The sequence below is a fragment of the Camellia sinensis genome, chromosome 11 (genome assembly GCF_055761805.1).
Source record: "Camellia sinensis isolate YWXY chromosome 11, ASM5576180v1, whole genome shotgun sequence".
Lineage (NCBI taxonomy): Eukaryota > Viridiplantae > Streptophyta > Magnoliopsida > Ericales > Theaceae > Camellia > Camellia sinensis.
In genome coordinates, this window is record NC_138971.1 from 129,974,518 (window position 1) to 129,991,460 (window position 16,943).

General features: G+C 31.9%; 2 protein-coding genes across 3 annotated transcripts; one reads left to right on the plus strand and one right to left on the minus strand.

The window, feature by feature from the left end:
• LOC114313516 (protein PEROXIN-4-like) lies at positions 1-4,507 on the plus strand. The gene is made up of 5 exons (XM_082894783.1): positions 1-67; positions 1,382-1,501; positions 1,572-1,700; positions 2,254-2,381; positions 4,146-4,507. Exons 1-4 carry the CDS (start codon positions 17-19, stop codon positions 2,356-2,358), a joined length of 405 nt encoding a protein of 134 aa, XP_082750909.1. The 5' UTR covers positions 1-16; the 3' UTR covers positions 2,359-2,381; positions 4,146-4,507.
• Positions 4,508-5,677: 1,170 nt separating this feature from the next.
• Positions 5,678-12,487, minus strand: LOC114313515 (uncharacterized). 2 transcript variants are annotated; one of them, XM_028259896.2, is made up of 13 exons: positions 12,189-12,487; positions 10,100-10,176; positions 9,933-10,013; positions 8,607-8,735; positions 8,428-8,514; positions 8,053-8,106; positions 7,833-7,923; positions 7,671-7,741; positions 7,499-7,568; positions 7,063-7,115; positions 6,470-6,563; positions 6,136-6,233; positions 5,678-5,976 (listed from the first exon to the last, which is right to left on the minus strand). In XM_028259896.2, the coding sequence occupies exons 1-13, from the start codon at positions 12,259-12,261 to the stop codon at positions 5,890-5,892; spliced, it is 1,065 nt and encodes a 354-aa protein (XP_028115697.2). In that variant the 5' UTR covers positions 12,262-12,487; the 3' UTR covers positions 5,678-5,889. The 2 variants fall into 2 exon arrangements, with proteins under 2 accessions (XP_028115697.2, XP_028115698.2); XM_028259897.2 differs by lacking the exons at positions 8,428-8,514; positions 8,607-8,735.
• Positions 12,488-16,943: the final 4,456 nt, after the last annotated feature.

Consider the following 16,943-nt stretch of genomic DNA (forward strand, 5'->3'; position numbering starts at 1 on the left):
CGTAACAAAATTTAACATGTTTGTAATGGAGCTACTAATTGTCTGGCCACAATTTCAAGCCCAAAATGTACCTTCTAAGCCGAGATGACTTCTACTCACCTTCGGCAAAGAATAGATCATGACTCGATTCGCACTTTTCCCTTTGATCTTTTTGTTTGCTTGCTTTGTTATTTTTTTTTTTTTATTTCTCTTTTCTTTTAAACTCTTCATTATAGATGCTCTTCACTTTTGCCTCATAATCGCGTTGCTTGTTTTTATTGTAGAAAAAAGTTACATTTTATTTATTTATTTTTGGGTTGAATTTTTAGTATTTGGATTCCTTTTTGTTTGGAAGCTTTTATTGTGATATTTAGGGGTTGTTTGGGATGACCTAAATAAGTGCACTTTTTGTCTTTTTACGAAAAGATGTGCAGAAAAGTAGAGAGGTGATGTGATAGAAAAAAGATAAAAAGATGAATTATTTTTGAGTTGCCAAACTTGGCCTTAGAATGTGAAGATAAGATGAACCAACAATCAAAAAATGCAGGTTCCGTTCTATTTAATTTTTCGGCTGTGTCTTTGTATGGGCAATTGGGGTTTTTACTTATTTCAAAACAAGAAACCAGTATGTTACTTTTTTAATTTTTAAATTTCGATTTGACTGTGAAAATTGAAAGGAAAAACTACTAACATACTGGTTTCTTGAGGAGGTGATTGATCAACTGAAAGTTGAGCTGAAAGTCGAGGAGGTGATTGCTTGATTCATCATGATTTATCACTTGAGACTAACTCAATATGTCAAGGCTGGTTCATCACTTGAGAGTAGGCTTATGTTGATTCTTCAAAATAAATCAAATGCCCGTATTGGACACCTAACACTTACAACATGAGTGGGATATTTAACATATATTGTTGTATAATTACTGTAAAATGAGTAAAATACCTTTTTGACGTTGTATGTTAGATAGAATACCGTTTATTCTCACATAACAAATTCAAAATATAAAAATGACTTTTTTTCCCTAGTCCGCATAACCATTAGGTTTTATGGGTCTGACCTTCATATGTCCACCCGTACCCAGCACTCATACACGAGTCCATTGAATAATTGTGATTAATTTAACAATGGAGACTTGGGCTTTGTCTGAACCTGATTGTCCATTATATTAGAATCAAACTAAAACCTTACTTAGCATCTACTCTGAAATTATTTAAAATTTTATATCTTCTAGGCTTGTGAATATGTGAAAATGACTGGTAACTTTCTAGGTACTGTATATAGCATAAGGAATCTGTATCTAACCTAAATACATCACTAACTTGTTCCTCGAGTTTGTTGTTGCATTGTGCTCAACTCTCACTTCATCTGGGTAAAAACCTTGTGGTTTTGTGCTGAATGCAGGCATCAAGGGCAAGGCTTTTCAAGGAATACAAAGAGGTGCAGCGAGAGAAAGCAGCGGACCCGGATATCCAACTAGCCTGTGATGATTCCAATATGTTTAAATGGACTGCTCTTATCAAGGTAGATTTTGTAATGATGATGTTGACAGTCCATTGTTTTATGCTGTTGCTTGACTTTATTCTTTATCTAGGGACCATCAGAAACTCCTTTCAAGGGTGGTGTTTTCCAGCTCGCTTTCTCTGTCCCTGAGCAGTATCCTCTGCAACCTCCTCAAGTCTGGTTCTTAACCAAAATATTTCACCCAAATGTGCATTTTAAGGTATGAATCTTTTGTATAATCTTTTTGATGTGTTCTTTTTCATTGTGATATCCATTCTCTAATGCTGAGAATGACGAAAGGGAGTTGTGGTTCGTGTTGATCTGTTGTGCTCATAAATGTATCATTTAGCATTTGTAAATGGCATTTTGGAATTTGGTCTTATATTGGGTAGCTGAATCATGACTGGGTTATACTAGTTATCTGGACAATTGATGTGGTTAACAAAGGGAAGACATTATTCAACCACATTGATAGATGAGGAATCGATGATTCAGTTATGAGCTTCAACCATATCATGACTGGGTTGTACCAGTTATCTGGACAATCGATGATTCATAAACCTGTCATTCTTGGATCTCAAAACAAACATAGTCAAAGCTTGCTGGCACTTTAACTTGACCTATTGGTTGGTAAAATGAACTAGGCTTACCTTCTTGTGGACCTTGTTTATGACAAAGCCAGAAGTTCATACCGAAATCTGTATGCTGAATGTAATACCACTACCAGTTAGTTGATTGATTGGTTATTTTTATTCTAATATTTCCCCTCGCAGACAGGAGAGATTTGCCTTGATATCCTGAAGAATGCATGGAGTCCAGCTTGGACACTCCAGTCAGTTTGTAGGGCTACAATTTACTTTAATGGTCCAAGAACCTGATAGTCCACTGAATTGTGATTCAGGTAATGTTGGTGCATAATTGTTTGTAGGACACATCCGGTCCTAACCTTTTCTCCTTGTTTCTGCCATCAATCCTATTGTTTAAGTTGCTGCTATAGTTATTATTGGTACAGTTTAATTTGATTGAACTTCTCTTAATATAAACTGCTAGTTTAACAACGCCTTGAAAGAAATCCTAATGAATATCATGGTTGGTAAACATTACGTGCCATTTGGTTGCTTCTTGAGTCTGATACTTGACCCAACAATAAAATCCCCTGGCCTTTTTTTTCTCTCCTTCAAACAAGATTCTTTGAGCCCTTTTGGTACTCAGGCTTAAAATGTATTCTCTCTCTCTCTCTCTCTCTATATATATATATATATATGCAGTTGAAGATCTTCAGGGCCCTTTCTCAATAGACTAAAATGTTTTAAGGATTCGAAGCTATGTTACATGGACTCTTCTACTTTCCCTCAAAGTACTCGTGTCCACCGGATATGGCAAGGATAAGAGCGTGGAATATGTGTTTGATACCCGTACCCAATTTAGACACTTAGATCCTTCAATTTTTTTAATGTTTTAAGAATAAGAAATTCACATTTGCTAGAAAAGAAACATTTATAACCTAACATAGATGAGAGATAAAAATTCCACAATCTTTCTAAATCTTATTCAATTTGAAGGACATTTTTACATAATTTACAACATCTTATCTAAGAATATTATATAATATGTAATATATGTGTGTCCATAACGAGTCCCCATACCCATGTTCTATATTGGATATGTATCACAATATCTTAAAAATTTAAATTTATGAAAGTCTAACACTTGGACATGCACCCATACCTAATACTTGTATCCGAGTTCATATAACATAGGTTTATGATAAATTATGCTGTGTGGATGAGCGCAAGGGTGGTGACTGAACGACAAAACATAGGAATTAGTACATGCTGAAAAATGGACTTTTCTTTCTAAGTGAAGTACAGTAGAAATTGCATATATCTCGAATTTTAGCGATTGCAATTTCTGGTTTTGTGACGTCAAGTTTGCTTTTTCTCTTAGCTCTTGCTCCTATCAAGCTTCTTTTTGTTTGTGATAGTGGGGAAGTAGTTGCTAGGTTAATTCATACTTTGTCGTACTCCCGCCTCATGCTACAATGCATGCAATACCTCATAATGGTGATGATGTTAATTGTTGTTGTGTTTTTACTTATTAGATGAAACCTTATTCAGCTGGAAATCATGAAAATGTATTTGATTGCTGCTAAGAGCTTCTCTAATGGTCAGGTAGAAGTCTTGCTATTGCTAAAGAATAACAAGAAGTCCCAAAATCACCTGTCTAATGGTGAGGTAAAACCACTGTTGTAATGTAGCATTGCTATTCCTTTGCGCTATATTTGACACAAGGAATAGCTATAGGTAAAATTGCCAACCCATCAAATATATAGAGAGAGAAGAGAGAGGGAGAGAGAGAGATGTTGATAAGTGGATATAATTAAAGATGGAAAATAGCAATTCAATAGTTGTGATTAAAGTAAAAAAATAGAGCAAATAGCAATAGCTAGAGTTTCAGGAAGTGAACCATTGGAGATGCTCCAAGTTACAAAAGATTGAAATGTTAGAATGGGGATGATGATGAACACCCACCTCAAGTTCTATCTCCTTATTTAAATGTTCGCTCGTCTTTTGTTCCCATTTACGCAGCTTGTATAACTTTGAGGTGTTTACATGCTTGCATTTGTCGTGCTAAGGGTTCACTCTTGCTTTTTTTTTTTGCACAGGCAATCTTCTGCGCTCTGGCGATATCTGAGGATACCAGTCTATGGCAAGGACGTACACTAGGCTTGCAGCTATGTCAAAGAAGGGGTGACTCGACTAATGACACTATTGTGACAAAAAAACTCTTTATCTGTGTTGCATGCAACTATTGTGACAAAAAACTTGAAGGAACTTCTTGTAACCTCTGAACCAAAACTGTAATTAGTTGTGCTGTTTGTGTACTACTTTTTGTTTATATGCTATTTTCCTCTTCTTTTTTTTTTGTTATCTGAATTATGCTTCAGTACTTTCAGTTATTGAAATATTTTGCTTATTTTAGGCCTAGAGAATAATTTATATTTCGATTCTTTTGGTTGTCGACAACAGAATAACTCATGCAGATTACTAACGGCTCAAGTTTGTTGTAAAACTATGTTTGAATATTAGGATCTGCGAAGGGGAAAGAAAAAAAGAAAAGAAGGGTTTCCCATCCAAACACGGCTTAAAAGTACTTGGAAGTTTCGAGAAAATCTTCTCCTTTACCAAATCTCCAGAGGTTTATTTGTTAAGATTTTCTGTTACGTTACATCTTATATCTGTCGACAAAGTAGAGTCGTGAAAAAAAGGTTGCTGAGACTTTAATTTGGTGTCAAGGTGCGATTACATTGTAAAGGTTCAGTTAAATCAACATTTACTCCTGATTAGAAATTCTCTGGAGAAATAAAGGTGATTATACAAAGTTCAAGACTTACTTGCAATCTTCGTCCTCAATGGTGCATGATGTGAGCAAATGGGGAATCTATGGATTTTTGTATTGCCCATTGGTTCTGTTTTTATGGCATTCGTTTTTTCAAATGTTAAGAGATTTGTTGGGCAGTTTTGGCATCGTGTTCTCAAATGCTTTTGATCGATTTTTTTACGTTTCGAGAACAATGATAAAGTTATTATTCTTATGGGATTGTGTTTTTTATGCATTTTTTTTGTTTTTTTGTTTGAGTTATTTGGAAGAGGTTGGTTCTTTATGGGATAAAGTCTTTTACTTTACATCTTTTTTTGTGTTTTTTTTTTTTTTTTTTTGGTGTGTTTTTTTTGTTTTCCAAAAAAAATTCTAGAGATATGAAGACTGATATGTACTGTGAGATTTTTGGTTTTCCTTTGGCTTTGCTTTTTTCCATTTCTCTTAATACTTTTTTTCTTTTCTAATATATATATATATATATATATTGTTGCGGATTTAAAAAAAAAAAAAAAAAGTTTCAAGCTCTTGTAAGCAAGCAGTACATGAAATCTTGCGTTAAATTTATTCTTTTATTTGCTTTACAATTTATTATTTTGTATGTTTTTACATTTTCTTCATTTTATAACAGTTATGATTTTTTCAATTATTTTTTCCCCTTTTTCCCGCCATTTGTCCATTGAGAAAAGGTTTTGAAACAAATAACGCAGGTTAAAGTAAGAGTTTCTAGCTGAGTTAAAAAAAAAATTAAAAAAAAAAAAAGAAAAAAAGAAAAAAGAGTTAAGTTCTTAGCTGGATGACCGAAATCCGCACTACTTGTTGGGTTTGAGCTGCAGAGCCAAAGATTAGTAGATAATTAAAGCTTTGTAGGGAGACTTGCACATTGTGCATACATCAATTGTTCAGCTTTTCTTAAATAGAGACTACTCAAAAGAGTGAAAATCATATGTCCTAACAAATTGAGATGCAACGAACATTGATGATACATCTACACAAATAATATTCCTAACAATGAGGGAGCTATTGCTGTTTTACTTGAGGAATGTATCAAACCAGTCACTGGCTTCTTTCACCATCAATGGCGTCATTTCGTGTCCAATTCCAGGTTGTGCTATCACCTAGAAATCAATTCAAAGAAATGAACTGTTAGAACCAAAAAATCTCATATGGTTGGAAGTTCAAAGTACAGAAACAGTTTTAGCTATGCCCCTCTCTCTGTCTCTCTTGACATTTGTGACCATTGTCAGTTGATCAAATGACAGAGTTTCATACAATACCTTGAAATTATCTGGACAATGGGCATCTTCATAAGCCTTGCATGCTCTTGATTTGGGAATTTCCAGACCTTCAATTGGGCATCGAGGATCTTTTTCACCTGTATGTTAAAAAAATATGTTACATTCCAAGTATGTTCTTTGCTTCTAAGAAAGAGAACCTAGTTCATTGATGACTGGAGTGCCATAAGTAGCTCTTCTATGTGCACAGAATTTGATCACTGAACACCCACACATTTAATGGGTCCTCTTACCTCATGCGAGTGAGAGGGTTGTGTTCAGTTCTATAATCGGATTATGTGCACTTAGCAAATTTTTACGCCGGAAATGGTCATACCATTTAAGATCAGCAGAGGCCGTGGTGCAATAATTGGAATTGAATAAGGTGAATCAAACTTGGAGGCTAAGCCAGGAGCAATTCTGATCCAAACCTGATTGGAAAAAGAAATCATATTACATGTGATCTGACTTCCAAAGAGTAGAAAGCTCAACATGCAAGCTGCTTATTGGAGGATAAAAATGCCTTCTGCAGCTAGAATAGTACAACTGGCACAAAAACCAGGGATTGATGGCTTTTCAAAATCCAGAGAAAAGAGTCGTTCCCCTGGGTGAAAAAAGCATTAGATGATTCGATTTTCTGAAACCAACACTTTTGATATATGTACAATAGGTGATAAAGCTAAAATCTCCACGTAGCTTAGTTGTGATCACATGGTGATATTGCAGCTTATTTAGATGTATAGAATTGAACTGTAACGCAGTGTTTGGTTAGGGAATTTGGAAAACGATTTGAAAAGGAAAAAAGAAAAAGTATGTAAAACTAGGTGAAATGTAAGTATATTTTATTCACATTTTCCCTTTCCTTTTCGCTTTCCCTTTCCCTTTCCAAATCCATTCCCAAACTCCCCAACCAAATAAATTGTAACTGACCTGCTCCACCACTTCCTTATCAATAGCACTCTTCCCTAGATGAATCCGTGCTTCTGAAACCAAAAACTAGTAGTATCACAAAAACAATAGATGCATTCAATTCAAGAAATATGCTTCAAGAAGCTCAATACTTTGAATGACACATGTTCCATAAAGAGTCAGTTATGCAAACATTTACAAAAGGTCCTTACAGTTTAACCATTGATTACTCTTTTTCTTATGGATGGTTACAACTACAGGTTGGAATTTACTTTTAAGTGCTCAAATATCAACAACATCAAAGTATTTTGAATATGAGAAGCCCCCACAAAAATGAATTTTGTAGAAGTTGCTGATTCCAGAGCAAACCCGTAGAAGTGAATTACAAACTAAGTCAGTTAATTTCCTTTTCTTTCTGATGTTTGAAATTAATTAATTTCATCTTTCTGTGCCTCACCTTCAAAAACAGCCTTGATACTGTTAACCCGACTGTGCCACTTGTCATGGTCTATAGCCCATCGAAAGCCCTAAGACCATATTGCATAAATAGTCAACTCTTCCGTACCGTTGTCCAATACAAAAATTTAAGAAATCCTCACTTATCGCATAAAACTTTGGATATGACAAACCTGCACCCCAATTATTGGTACAGCTACAGCATAGCGGGTGTCAACAGCAGCAGCAAACCACGCATGCATTCCTGCATTTAAGAATTACTCTACGCATGTTATAGCAACAATGAAATTTATGTTTGGTTTTTTTTTTTCAATTTTATTCTTCCAAGTTCCAACCTCCAAGCGATTCACCGGTGATTCCTATCTTAGAAGGGTCTATATCCTCCCTCTGTATAAGATAATCAGCCAGTTTTATCAAGTCCCAGACCTGCAGAATGCAAAGTTTTCAGTTGAGTTTCTTTATTCATTAATTACATTGGATTCTGAAATATTTTATATATACTGTTACAGACTCGTCAAACTATATGTTTCAAAACATAATGAATGAAGAAATTACCGTATCAAATATGAATGGCATTGTATCACCTTGTTTCCATGATGAAACGAGAGCCTGCATGATAGTAGTAAAACCATATTAGGGACAACAATGTTGTTTGCAACCTGGGTTATGAACTCATTCCCAGATTTGAAACATGAGAGAATCCATAGGAGTCGTATCTCACTGCAGCAACACAAAATTCTCTCATTTTGGAATATTACTTGCTCAGATTTAGTTTTTGATCATGCCTAACACCAAACTATTTACCTGAATAAGGTGGTAGGTCATATAGTAAGAGAATACGAACAAGTTTTTTCTTTTGTTTATTATTTATTTGTTTTGACCAGGCCCATATTGCAAAGTTAAATCAAAACATCAGTATTCAATACACACATCTCGATAGGTGGTCATACTGCTGGCACGTTCTCCATGGTAACGAGAATCAATGGAAACAGCTATATATCCACGAGAAGCATATGCCTGAACAAATGGAAAAATATAGGATGATCTCCTGTGTTAACAAAGTCAATCTGATAAAAACTGCAGGTCTGAGAAAACCTCAAAATAGGTACCTCAAGCAATGGCCGTAACCACTCTTTGCACTTATGTGTGCTATGCAAAAATACAACAGCCGGCTTCCTTTGATGATTGCTTTCATTAATGCTCAAAATCAGCACAGGTAAGCGCCCTTGCTCTCCTGCCTACTTACGACCATGAGTACAGTTAATACATTTCATGCCCACAGTCAGCAAATGTGGAGGTATAAAGGAATAGTGCATTCATTAAAGCCCATCAGGTGCATAGCTACCATAGAAACTTCCACGTCATAATTCATAATCACATATTAGTTTTTGTAGGTTGAATTACAAGCTCTAGGATCTACTCGGTTTCAGAAATTGGAAGCCTTGTAAAGTACTTTTGGCCAGCCCAAAATTGGAATAGTTTCACTTTTTACCTGACACAGTTGTGTGTACACTAATCTTTTAAGAGAGTTTGGTTTTTGGGTGGTTAAAAACATATTTCATGGGAGAGTTGAGAGGCAAAACATGGTTTCAAGTAATCACAATTCACTGTTGATGGTGGATTCTGACCTCCCTCTATTCCATGGACAGACAAGTTGTTGAACACCGTAATGTTCTCGTGTTCATGTGAGTGTCATAGAGATTTTGCCTTTACTACAATAATAATTAAGCATGTGACTTCTTACAAACTAAATGGTCTTCATCGTCATTTACAAATAAGAAAAACAGAAATAAAAAAGAAGAGGATTTTCATGTGTGTGTGGGGTGGGTGATTGCTTAGGTGGAATGCGTTGTTAGGTACCAAAAACTAAAGACAGATGCTTTAAAATCAAAGAATTGTACAAAGCTAAAGCAAGGTATGCAAAAAGTAAGAGATACCCAAACGAGCTATTGTTCTTATTTTTAACCAATCATCATAATCAGAGGGGAGATATAGATGATGTTGTCCATATATCACAGCAAATAAACAAAAGAATTATTCAGGGTGCTATGTGATCAGAATACTTGGGAAAAGACTGTGATTTGAGGCATTAAATGATTAACTTCTTGTGGCTAGGTTGTAAGATCATGAAAATCTCCATCATTTTAACTGATAAAAGCTAATCAACCAGGGAAACAATAAACAAAACTTTGAAAAGAGGCAGTAAAATTTTCATTCTATTTAAATCAAAAAAGCACCCTACTTATCCAAAATCTTTGAATTATTTGGAAAGAAGAATGTCATGGTAGATTCAATCCAATTATTTATCATGAAATAGAATTATGTTACCTGTCCCTTTTAAATATTTGAATGTTTCATCACAGTAATTAAAAGGAAAAAAAAGAGGCTAATTCAAGAAGCAGACATATATGACCAAGATTCAAAAATCCACAAACCTCAGTGATCAAGTACACATTTTCCTCTTTAAGTAGATCCTTAAGATTGGGAATGTCTGCCTTTGGACAAGACTCCATTGCCTGGTAAAATGTCAGAGAGATAAACTAGAATGGAACAATGCAGAAATTCCAACAGATAAGATACAAATACTCAAGGAGATTTTAACCTCACTGAAGCTTGGCAGGGGAGTTTGTCGATACATGGGATCTGCCACAGGTTTTCCAAGTTCTACAGACAGTGTAACTGCAAAATTCAAAGAAATTTGGTGGGACGTAAAAATGAGAGAAAGAGATAAATGAATAGATATAAAATTATGCTTGCTTATAAGACTATATTTTACTCAAGAAGATACAAAAACTACCAAGTAAATAATTTCCAAATTTTATTGAACAGTTAAAAATTCAAATGCAATAATCTTTTCCAGTATGATTAGAACTTAATGGGCTTCCGAACCACAAAAACTTGCAGTTGCAGCTCTTTTAAAAATTATCGTTATTTGTAATCAACATTTTAAAAGGCTTTACTGAGGCTTGCCTTGATGCTCGCCTTGAGGCAAGGCCAAGGCACAATGCCTCAAGGCTTTGATTTTTAGGCTTTATTCCCCAAAGGCTTGCACACACAATCTGAGACATGCACCTTAGGTATGTCTCGTACACCTTTTACGTATAAGCATGTGAGGAGTACGCATATGAAGAGTTTGTCTTAGGTTTTTGTTAAATTTTGTCTTAGGTTCTTGTTTAAGCATAAAAAAGCAAAAAAATAAAAAAACCCCTTTTGCAACTATATTCTGTAGGAAAAATTAAGTAAATGAGCAATCAAGAAAAAACACAAAGTTAATGCTCAGTGAGAAGCTCAATCACTAAAGCTAAGGATACCAATTTTACTTTCAAAAGAGCAAAGCTTCCTTCTCTGCAGTGAGCCTTGAGCAGAAAAGTATTTACACCTTTATATTTAATTTTGATGTATTTATTTATTGTTTTAAAATATATAAATTATTTACTAAATATAAAAATTCAGAATTTGAAATGCTTAAGCCACAACGCCTTAAGGCTTACGCCATGCCTCATGAGGGGTAAAACACCTCACACTACGCATTCGCCTTTAAAAACTTTGTATGTAATTAGTGGGAAGTATTTACTTAGGTTAAAACAAACATAATCTAGAGAGTGCTCTTTATCTATTCCTTTGCCTCTTAAAAAAAAAAAAAAAAAAAAAAAAAAAAAAAAACCATAGCTTTGACCTTAATATTTTGGGTTATTTACACCAAGACCACCCTTAACTATTAGCAAATATTACTTTACCCTCTTTGTCTATGAACCCATATATTTTGCCCCCTCAACTATAAAATGGTATCACTTCACTAGACCACCTCCAAAGGGAGTTTATTTGGGAGATTTTTATAGTAGAGTGTCAATATGTACGGATTCATAGATGAGGAGGTAAAGTGATATTCATTAATAGTTAAGGGAATTTTAGTATAATTAACTCTAATATTTTCTATGTACATCATAAATAACACTTTGTTTTCCTCTTTTCATCGTTTGTCCAAGAGGAAAACAAAGTATTGGTATGTTTTTCCTAAAATTGGGTGAAGAATTAAAAAATTCACGGTTTTGTTGCCACCATTGTTACGCTATAACAGTTACACCCCGCAACCGCATCAAAGTTACCTTACCGTTACGGTAACCGCCACCATTATTTAAAACCTTGCATATGAGACGGTTGAAATACTTGATATATATTGTAGGGCCCATCACCTATCAGCTTAAACTTCAAAATTGGTGACTTAGCAACATCAACATAATTTGACTCACCGCTCCATTAAAAAATAAAAAAATAAATCAGTAACCACATAGCTACACATTTTTCAATATGTTAAATTCTCAAGTTCTATATGCTTGATTCCATATTTTTCATCCCTCAGAAAGTAATTGCCATTCAAATTGAGGAACGAACAAGGTCTACAATACAATCCATCTATGATTAGCAGCAACCAATTTGTGCTCAACAAAAATCAAAAGTCGAAACGAAAGACCTATCAACTAATTTGACATTATTACTTCACACTTGGACATATCGAGGTGAGTGAGTGATAGATTCGACATTTCCAGACACAGAAAGAGAGCAATACAAAAGAAGAAGTAATTTGAAAGTGTATTTCACAGTCTCAGATCATGAAAAAACACGAGTGAGTAATTTGAACTCAACAAATCAAATCAGAGAGATCAATTGAGATTATAATTTGAAATTCAGACCTTCAGAAGATCGTCGACTGCGAAGAACTTGAAGGAACTCGGAGCGAAGCTTGGCGGCATCGATAGTTTCCATTTTCCGATATGCAGATACACTCAATTACTTGTTGGTGACGACGAGCTTCGATCGATCGGTATTTATAGACCGACGAAGAGCGGGTAAGTTGACACCAAATTTGGGTCTCTTTGCTGACGTTTGTATTTTTGTAATTTTTTTTTTCCTCTCTCGACAACTGTAAACAAAATCTGGTTTGGTTTCTGTTTTTATTTTGGGCAAATTACATATACCCCTCGAGGTTTGGCTAAATTACAAATACCCCTGAGGTTTCGAAAATTACATCCCGCTCCATGAGGTTTGTGTTTTCATAACAATTTGTCCCCTGAGGTTTATATTTCATAACAAATTACCCCCTAATTTCTTATGCAAATATAGCATTCAGGGAGGAATTCGTAATTTCTCAAACCTCAGGGGTATCTGTAATTTAGCCAAACCTCGAGGAGGTATATGTAATTTGCCCTTATTTTATATTGTTTTAGGTATTTCGAACCATTCGAGCCATCTTTTTTCGACCACCTATCATTGTTGATTTTTAAAATGTTATAAACAAACACAAAAAAGTTAATTTTATTTTTTGTTTAATTTTTTTTTTTTCATTTCTTCTTTTCCCACTCTTTCCTATAACTCTCTCCCGTCCCGATCCATCTTGTTCCTGTCTCAATTTTATTTATTAAGTATATTTATATAGCCATTGCCGACTACCGATAACAACCAACACTTCTTGTGATCAATAATCACCTTTAAGTATTGCTAATTGTCTAATAATTACATTCGGCCATTACCTTTGATTGTCAATAACACCTAAGGCCACTATCTCCGATCGTCAATAAATCTCCTTCCATGGCCTCCATTTTTAGGGGCATTTCCCATATTAAGCCTCTTTTACATCTTATTTCTCAAATTAGACCTAATTTGGACGGATTTTCCAAACTAAGTTAAAGCGCTATTACAAATCGCACTTTCACTGTTTGGAGTCCAAAATTTGATGAATAGTGAAAACGCTATTGCAAAACGCACTTTTAATTAATAAATCGCTATTTCAAATCGCGCTTTTAGCATAAATTTTTTTTTCTGAAGAAAACGCTATTTGAAATCGCGCTTTCACCGTGCGTATAATTTTTTTTTTTTTTTTAGAAAACGTTATTTCAAATAACGTTTTTACTGTTGCAACCCAAACCAAAACCAAAACCAAAACCAAAACCAACCCACACTCTCACTCTGACATAGGCACACACCCACACACACTGAAGCATTAAAATAATATAATTTATAATAATCATTATATAATTTTTATAATTTTCGTAAATATAAATTATTTTTAGGTTATAGATGGTTTGATTTATAATACATATGCAAGGGTAAAAATTTTTATAATAAAAAATAATTTATAATACGTATGTATTTACTTTAAATAAATTATATATAATACATATGTATTATATATATATATATATATATATATATAATTTTTATATATTTACTTTAAATAAATTATTTTTGATACGTATGTATTATATATTTACTTTAAATAAATTATTAATAAATATATAATAATTATTTTATAAAATAAATTATTAATAAAATTTTATAATACGTATGTATTATTTAAATCTTTACATTTTTTATTTAAAATTTTTTACAATAAACCTATCTTCACATTTTATAATACGTATGTATTATTCAAAAATAATTTATAAAAATTTATAATTAATACGTATGTAATAATTTAACACGTATCTTCACATTTACATTTACAGTAAACCCATCTTCACATTTATATACGTATGATTTAAGGGTAAAATTTTTGATAAATGATAAATCAAACCATCCATAGCCTAAAATTTTTTACCCTTACATACGTATAGTTTAAATAATTTATAAAAATTATTGCCATACGTATGTAAAAATTGATTATAAAAATTACAAAAATTATTTATAAATTGATTATAATCTTTATAAATTATTTAAAAATATACAATAAATAATTATTAATAAAAATTATAATCAATTTATTTTATAAAGTAATCAATTTATTTTACAATCAATAATTTTTATTAATAATTTATTTTATAAAATAATTATTATATATTTATTAATAATTTATTTAAAGTAAATATATAAATATATAAAAATTATATATATAATACATAGGTATCAAAAATAATTTATTTAAAGTAAATATATAAAAATTATATATATAATACATACGTGTTATATATAATTTATTTAAAGTAAATACATACGTATTATAAATTATTATAAAAAATTTTATAATACATACGTATTATAAATTATTTTTGATAATTTATAAATTATTTTTGATTATAAAAATTGCAAAAATTATTTTTGATTATAAAAATTTTTACCCTTACATACGTATTATAAATCAAACCATCTATAACCTAAAAATAATTTATATTTACAAAAATTATAAAAATTATATAATTGATTATTATAAATTTTTATTATATATAAAAATTATATTATTTCAATGCTTCAGTGTGTGTGGGTGTGTGCCTATGTGAGAGTGAGAGTGTGGGTTGGTTTTGGTTTTGGTTTGTGTTGCAACAGTAAAAACGTTATTTGAAATAACGTTTTCTAAAAAAAAAAAAATTTAAACGCACGGTGAAAGCACGATTTCAAATAGCGTTTTCTTCAAAAAAAAAATTTTATGCTAAAAGCGCGATTTGGAATAGCGATTTATTAATTAAAAGTGCGTTTTGCAATAGCGCTTTCACTATTCATCAAATTTTGGACTCCAAACAGTAAAAGCACGATTTGTAATAACGCTTTAGCCTAGTCCAAACTAGGCCTAGTTTGGAAAATAAGATGTAAAAGAGGCTTAATATGGGAAAAGCCCCCTATTTTTACTTGTTTTCAAACACAAAATTTTAAAATACTTATGTACTAAACATATATTTTTTTCGTCTTTACTAAAAATAAATATAAATATGTTTAATATTTTTTGTAAACAAGAAATAGTTTATTGTAAATTTTGCCAAACCTTAATATTTTGAACATTTTTATTTTTTAAATACATCTAATGTAAATGTATTCAAAATGTAAATATTTGTGAAGAATTTTTTTAAAAATTGAGCAAATTACACCAATAGTTTTTATGATTATGATTATTGTTATTTTTTTTATATTTAGGCCTCTTTTGGCAACATTTAAAAAAGCTAACTTATTTGTTTATTGACTTAGGAATGGCCATTGGTTCAATCTTTCCCCTCCTAAACACACATTAATGTGTACTAATTTGGCGTCATTTTTATTTATTTATTTGTTTATTGACTTATTTAGATCACATTACATCTCTACTTTTATGTACGTCTTTTAATAATAAGCAAAAAACAAATTTATAAACCATATCCAAAATAACCCTTAGTAGTATTAATTGATTTTTTAAATAATTTTTTCACAATATTTTACTTTTAGAGTACGTCTAGACTAATTGCATCTAAAAACTAAAACTAAATTGATCAAAATATTAAAATAATACCTACAAATAAATAAATTCGAATTGAAAATTTTAAATTTGATTTTGAAAACTAAATAACGAAACAAAATATATTTTTTTTCTCTATCATGTACACTCATATTTTTTATTTATATGTTGTTAACATATTTATTTGAAAATTACTGTTATTCAAATTTGGATTAAAAAAAATTGGAATCAAAATTTAGTCATCGCCACATTATTAGAAGAAAAGAATTGTATTAGAAGAATGTTGAATTTAGTTTTATTTTCAAAGCAGTTTAAATTAATTATCTCATAAATATATTAAAAATTATATATAAATAAAAAAAATACTATAAATATGACAATAGGTTAAAAATGTGAGTGCCTTTTGAACACAAATTTATATTTTAAGATACATGTATATTTACATTAATATTTGTATTTAAATTAATTTTATATTGGAAGTATGAAAAAAAATGTATTAAAAATAATAGGGCATTTTGGCCAGATGTCTATTTCTAAAACTGGTAGGTCAATAGGCCCAAACTTAAACTTTTTGAGCATGTTCAAAATTTACTTATTTGTATATTTGTTCAAATATTACATATTCGAACACATGTTATCTATATATCTAACTATTTGTACATATATCACCTATATACAATGTCACTTATCTGTTCATCTCACCACCACTAGCCATAGATGCCGGTAACTTTTTGACAACTTTTTTGGTCAATTTTCTGGTGACTTTTCAACGTATATCCTTATCTCAAAAAAAAGAATAAACGTTTGACTTTTGGTATCATAAGAATGAATTTTTCACCAATTAACCCTAAATAATATATATTTATGGAATATAAAAAATATACAATTTTTTTTGTTTGGTAGCTGGAAGTTTCTGATTGGACTGTGAGGGGTTGTTTCGTTAATTAACGTTTATCAATAGCAATAATGCTTGAGACCACTAAAAGTGGTGCTCTAAAAGTATCACTAGTGATGTGGCAGTGGACGGGACCCACTGCTTGTGTCTTGTTATTTATTTATTTATTTATTTAAAGTACTTGCCAATTCATTAGTGGTGCTTTAGAGCACCACTTTTAATGGAATGTATCATTACGTTATCAATAGATCACTTGTCTTCTTTATGAAAAAGATGGTATGTGACAGAAGAGTACTAGCAAGCAATTAGTGGAGAGAAGATTGAGAAGAGCAACATGTTACTTTCCAGCTAAGTGAG

Bases quoted from the DNA above. Each gene is read 5' to 3' on its own strand.
- LOC114313516 (XM_082894783.1), top strand. From the start codon at position 17: ATGTTTGTAATGGAGCTACTAATTGTCTGGCCACAATTTCAAGCCCAA. The intron at 1,502-1,571 runs GTAGATTTTGTA...TTCTTTATCTAG, and splicing joins AATGGACTGCTCTTATCAAG to GGACCATCAGAAACTCCTTT. The intron at 1,701-2,253 runs GTATGAATCTTT...TTCCCCTCGCAG, and splicing joins ACCCAAATGTGCATTTTAAG to ACAGGAGAGATTTGCCTTGA.
- LOC114313515 (XM_028259896.2), bottom strand. From the start codon at position 12,261: ATGGAAACTATCGATGCCGCCAAGCTTCGCTCCGAGTTCCTTCAAGTT. The intron at 10,014-10,099 runs GTTAAAATCTCC...ACATTTTACCAG, and splicing joins CCCTGCCAAGCTTCAGTGAG to GCAATGGAGTCTTGTCCAAA. The intron at 6,564-7,062 runs GTCAGTTACAAT...TTTTCCAATCAG, and splicing joins ATAAGGAAGTGGTGGAGCAG to GTTTGGATCAGAATTGCTCC.